The following is a 5,886-nucleotide window of genomic DNA, read 5'->3' as shown; positions in this document are numbered from 1 at the left end:
CGTTCCTGAGTCTCCCTGATGCCGTGTTAACCTAACTGAAGTTTCCCCGTTGTTAACTCCTATTACAGAGCTCTCGCCCTAGATTTCATTGACACTTGGAAAATGGAATCTGTTTTATTCATGCTGGTTTGTCTTATTCAGGCGTGAGCAACAAAAGCGGAGTAGACTTTTCTGTACAAGTGGAGACAAAGAGGCTGAGCGTGCTTTTGCCACAGCCCTGCCAGGGGCACTTACCTCCTGCACTGGAATCCCATAATTTGCCCTCACTTTCCCTATTCTGTTTTGAAGATCCAGAGAAACCTTCAAATGAGGTTAAACTTTATTCTCAGAGTCAAAACCTGGGAACAGGGGACGTATGGAATGGCTTTGGCTTAAGCAATGGTCAATTATGGCCACATCCATTTATTTTGTACCTTCCCTCCTGCCTTAAGCTATTATTTAACCACTGGGAATGGTAAATTGGAATAGTTTATTTCCTAATCTGTGCTCTTCTAGTTTTTGTTTTGTCTTCAAGCAGCATTGAGATGAGCCCTGTGAGCATTAACGTGCCTTCTCTAGAGAAGAACCAGGGATAGACAAATGTCCAAGACTAAACATAACCAGCAACCTGCCTTGGACTTTCTATAACCTTCAACCCAATACAAGTAAATGAGTGCTCTGACGGAAGAGACTTCCCCTTATTTCACTGAACTGAAAACAGAAGCCTCCAATACTATGGCTGTTCAAAAACAAACCAAAACCAAACAAACAACCCTACAAGAATGCTTTATAGCTTGGTATTTATGTAAAACATTCTTGGCAAAGTTAAACGTAATACATTAGTACAAACCTGAATATTATTCACAATGATACAATGAATTTCATCAGTCAGATCTCACGAGCCGTGAGGATTACCTCCCCTCCTCTCGTTAGAGATGCCACTGTCACATTTTAGAACTGAAAAATAAGTCTTGATTCTTAGCTTGCTGGCTTTTCACATGAAGGCTGCCTTTGGCTCATGGTGAGACTGCAGATTGTGCTCCCATAGTGCCCAGAGCTACCCTGATTCAAACCTTTTCTTTCTCTCCCTTATTATAGGTATCCTAAAAGCAGCATAGAAGAGGAGTAGTGGATATACAGAAGGTGCAAAGGAATGTTACGCTCGCTACTGTCATAATGATTAGAGGCAGCCTGCAGCCAGTGAACAGTACTGTGTGTCTTGGTTGAGGAGCATGTCTTAAGAAGGTAACCACAATCTAGTGGCCAGAGAGCCGTGGTAGTGTCCAAGTTACACAGAGAACGTATGGCTGTTGCTGCCCCGTCCTTATTTTGACTTTCGTTAGCGAAAGAAGCGGTAACATTTTGTTTAGGCAAAACAAATGCAGCAATGGCATGTCCAGCGAGGCCCCTAGGAAACAAAGCAGATTAATGCAGAACACTAAAAAATAACACTGACAGTCCAAATAGTCAAGTATCCAAAATACTGTATACAGGAAAAGTTAAGACAACTCAATTCATATTGGAAATACAAGAACACTAAATTATGCTACATCAAAAAAAAAAAATTCTTAAACCACAGCACAGTTCTAGTGTTGCATCCACATCTTGCAGTCTTATATTACCCAACGCTGTCAACATACATGTTTCTGGGAAACACGTGGTTCCAATTATTCTCTCTAAAGGTAAGAGAACTAGGTTTCTTTCTCTTTTTTTTTTTTTTTTTCTCCTTTTACCATCTAGAGAAAAGTTGCAACTGACACTACAAAAGTGCTTTTGTATCGAGCTTTTGCTTTCCCAACTCCAGAAACGGTCGCCTTGGCTATGCAGTTTGAACCTGTACAGTTGCCATAGCTGTCACACTGCGTTAGTGCTTTAGGGAACTTGCAGAGGGGTAGCAGACATTGAAGTCACTCTGTCACCTTGTTGGAACTGAATCCAAAAGCCATCCCTGGATATTTCTTGCAACAACAAAAACAAAGTGTTGGTCACTGGCAAGAAAAGTAAGTTTTATATATAAAAATGTTGATAGCTCCTGCCATAAATTTACAAAAACTATCCCTGAGTGACTCTGTTCTGTGTCTGGTAAGACCTCTTGTGACAAGGAAATTGCTGAAGCTAGCTTAAGAGGAAAGAGATGCTGATCCACCTGCAGCTTTTTGTTATGCTTTGCAATAATACCGATATGCTCTGACAGTGCCGTACTATAGCAACGTTTGAGCTCCTCTCTGTAGCTTAAAAAGTAAAAAAATAGCCACGTTACTTAAATACTGCTGGCATCACATATTTACACTTTAAATAGAAATGTTACCTTTTCTGAAGTAATCAAAATATATCTTTGCAAAAATTTTAGAATGTGGGATTTTTACAAAATAAATGGAGCAGGTAAAAAAGCTTGAAGACATCTCGGTACCTTTTATGGGAATCTTAGCCCCTGAAAGTATTTGGCTTTAATTTTCCTGAAAGGGATGTCTTAGCACTAGGTTCTCTGCCTCCACTATAAACCTCTTTAAAACACCAAAAGATGCAAGAGGCAAGCCTGCTTTGTGCAGATTAGAATGAGGGGTTACCTGCATGCAATGGGTTTTCTGTAAAGCAGTGAACAGAAGTAATCCTTCTGGCCTGATGCTGCCCACATTTCATGTTAAGTGGAGTAAGGAGAATTCAGTAAGTTTACAGAAGGGCTGAGAACATTAGTTGCATTTACTGTATCGGTATCTGTCGCTGTAGGCTGTTCAGATACCCCGTTCTGCACCTGAGCGGTCAGAGTCAAAAGCGCAAGACAATCACAAATGTGTAAAAGTCACCAGCCAGGCCTGGACAACAAGCTGCTGAGAGGAAGACTCCCCCTTGCATGGATAAATCCTATTCTTTGAAGTCCGCCTATTGCCGTATCAGCACCTTTTTTGTCTCCTAGTAATTTCTACTAGTAATGTCTACTACACATTTACCTAACGCCGTTCCCCTGGTTGGACTGCACATTGTGGCTGTGTCCGTGCAGCACAAATAGAAGGCAATTCCACAAACTTCCCCAGCCCAGTCTCTCGGGAAGAATTAAAACGCTTCCTTTGTCCAAGGACAGGTTTAGGTGATCCTGTTGGTATCTCCGGAGGCAGGGGAGACGCAAGTTGGGCAGTGAGGAGTTACTTTAAACTTTGGCAAAGAAAAAAAAGATACACAGATAGCTAGCTATCGAGTTCTTGTGTGTTCCAAACTCTTCCAAGCGCACTTAATTCATCTTTTGCTCTCGCTTTGAGTTCCTGGAGGAGGTATTTTCACACTTGGTTTTGCTGGTTTGCAATATTCTTTTGGTGTCTTATATGACAAATGAAGACTTGTGTCTGAAGTCACCCTGCAAGAAAACAGTTCTGGATGAAGGAAGACTCTAGAGGCTTTTCCAGGCACCCCTCTGTTCCTGCTGCCCCCGGCTGCGCACGCCCGTGCAAGGCACATCCAATCTGCACAGCTTCTAGCGTTTGGTCTAGGTGGCACCCCCTTCCAGCTGCTAAGGAGAGGGAGACGCCCGTCATCCTGGCCAGCTGCTCCTTCTCCTCCTGTGCTCCCCACGTACCAAGGCATGGCAGGGGACCTTCTCGTTCCCTCTTCAGTATCTCTGCTAATAGGGAGAGGCTTTTTCTGATCTTAAGCTTAGTGATCTATTCAAATCCCAAAATGCAAATTCTCTTGCAAAAGCATCGTGGCCTGCCCACTTAATCCACTGAAACTCATCCTAACGGGGTCAAGCCATGAGATAACTGAGACAGAGCAGAGCTGCGTTTGATAGCTCTTGGCATCAGTCATTTAAGGCAACTTAAACTGTTCATCATTTCTAAGGAAATGACTCAGCCTTCACCCTTCTGTTTTCTTTCTGTTCTCCATCCTTGCTGCTGAGTGGTGCCCACTCTAAGAAAGTCTATAGGGCCTAAAAAAGCTAGTAGTCCTCTGCCCACCCTCTTCCTCTCCTGAACAGAGAGATGTTAAATGCAAATCATTTCTTACCTCATCATCTGTCCGGATATAGTTAACACCATCAGGTTTTGCTGGAGTCTTGTAGCTGAAATAAAGGAAAAGATCTCATTTCTGGGACAAGGAGACTGCAGGATTTTGGAGGGGAGGTGCTGAGAAAGATGAAAGCAAGGAAGAGCAGCCGAATGAAAAGCAAGCAGAGGGAAACCCAGCTCATTGCTCAAATGATAGATCTGTGCTTAGTCCGTCGTTCATCATGAATGGGATTTTTTCTAAACTCTCCTTCAGCACAGGGTACAAAGATCGCTGTATGCTTCCACAAGACTAACTCTGCAAAGAGGTGAACTGATTCTTTTCTGGGCTCTCCTGCTCTGGTCCCTGTGTGCCACCTTTCTGCGTGCCTCCTGCATTGTTTCCTGTGGCAATTATAAAGTTCATTTTAAACCTTCGCTGCCAGATGCCTTCAGCATTTTCCTTAGTTATAAGGAAGTGCCACTCGTTTACAATCCCACAGGAATTCAGAATTTATATACGACTGTCAAGTCCAGTGTACGCCAACCCCCAGCTGCATTTAAATAGGATATTTGGAGCTTTTTCTGAAAAACAAACCAAACCAAACAAAAAAAAAAAGACAGGGCTTCTGCTGAAAAGCAACATTTAACATGGAAAAATTCAATCTGGTGAGAATCTTGGTTTTACATATATTATCTCTTCTACAGAGTCTGTAAGGATATCGAGGCTTGCTTCTGATGCTAATGCTGTTGTTTTTAACATTTTAATGTGCACTCTGAAGTGGTTGGCTTTAATCCCAAATTTAGGTCCTCACAACTAGTAAGATTTCCTGCAGAGAGCCTACTCTTCTGCATATCTTTTCTATGCTTTAAACTAATTGCGCAGTGAGCTCTGTTCATCAAATTGTAGACCTCATTATGCCAACGGCACATAACCTACAGGACAAACACCTGTAGGCACTTAATTGTGCTGGTCTCCCCTTCCCGTGCAAAGTACGAGGATATCGGAGCACAGCTCTCACTCCTCTGGGCTTGGTAGCAAGCACAAGAGGAGCCACACCAAAATTCTTCCTTAGGCAAATAAACCTTCGGCATGGTGCAGGGTTTACAGCAGGGAATTGGGTACTTCAAAGAACTGTACTCTTTGGTAGAGAACTAGGAAGAAATATGTCCAAGTCAGGCATTGAAATACGTTTTAGCCACCAATTTCTGGCGCCCTTCAGGCTACTTCATGCTGGCTGTGCGTGCAGGGGCTTGTATAAGAACACTTTGAATCCCAGCTTACCTTTCCCCGCTCTCTTTGCTGTTTGCAAAGTAACCCCTTCTGTAGGCGCAGCAGATACCAAGAGTGATGAGCACCAAAACTGCTAGGACCACCAGGACTCCGCCAATTATCCCACCAATATTGAGGTCATCTGGCAAAGAGAGAAGCCACCATCTGGTATTTGTTTAAGGCAGTAGCAGTGTTCTAGCTTTGCATACACTAAAATGACATCTCTTAAATATTTTAAGCAAACCCAACAATTCACAGGGAGCTAGTGAGTCCCTGATTCCAAGGCTAAAACTTTTTATGAATCTGAACAGTGTTTTAATGCTTCCCTGAATTTCTAGATTATTTTATTTCCTTCCTGTGTTTGGGGCTATAAGAAAGCAGGAAAGACTTAACGCTCTAGGATGTCCCCCTTCTTTCCCTGCAGTGATGACAATTTATGGTCATCTATTAATCGGCATTGACGAAAAGTATGTAGAGGCACTCACAGACTTCCATCTCCTGCTCCTCACACTTGGCAAAGCCAGCATCGTTTGTCGCTATGCAGGAATAACGGCCTGTGTCGCCTTTGTGCACTGCATGGAAAACCTGGTGAGGAGGAAAGCAGGACGTGAGCGACAGAAGGCACTGTGAGGGTATAAGCACGTATAAGCAACGCTCCAT

At 43.1% G+C, this 5,886-nt stretch overlaps 1 protein-coding gene across 1 annotated transcript in view; it reads right to left on the bottom strand.

Annotated features, from left to right (window-relative positions):
- Nucleotides 1–748: 748 nt before the first annotated feature.
- JAM3 (junctional adhesion molecule 3) overlaps nucleotides 749–5,886 on the bottom strand; it is a 32,885-nt gene continuing 27,747 nt past the window's right edge. Inside the window, exons 6-9 of the mRNA XM_064470960.1 lie at nucleotides 5,712–5,811; nucleotides 5,239–5,368; nucleotides 3,976–4,030; nucleotides 749–3,328 (exon numbers count right to left, since the gene is read on the bottom strand). Coding sequence (XP_064327030.1) covers nucleotides 3,293–3,328; nucleotides 3,976–4,030; nucleotides 5,239–5,368; nucleotides 5,712–5,811 — 321 coding nt within the window. The 3' untranslated portion in view covers nucleotides 749–3,292. The remainder of the gene's footprint in view (nucleotides 3,329–3,975; nucleotides 4,031–5,238; nucleotides 5,369–5,711; nucleotides 5,812–5,886) is intronic.

This window comes from Phalacrocorax carbo, chromosome 21 (genome assembly GCF_963921805.1).
Source record: "Phalacrocorax carbo chromosome 21, bPhaCar2.1, whole genome shotgun sequence".
Taxonomy (NCBI): domain Eukaryota; kingdom Metazoa; phylum Chordata; class Aves; order Suliformes; family Phalacrocoracidae; genus Phalacrocorax; species Phalacrocorax carbo.
The sequence above is the reverse complement of the archived record's forward strand: the minus strand, read 5'-3'. Positions and strand labels throughout refer to the sequence as shown.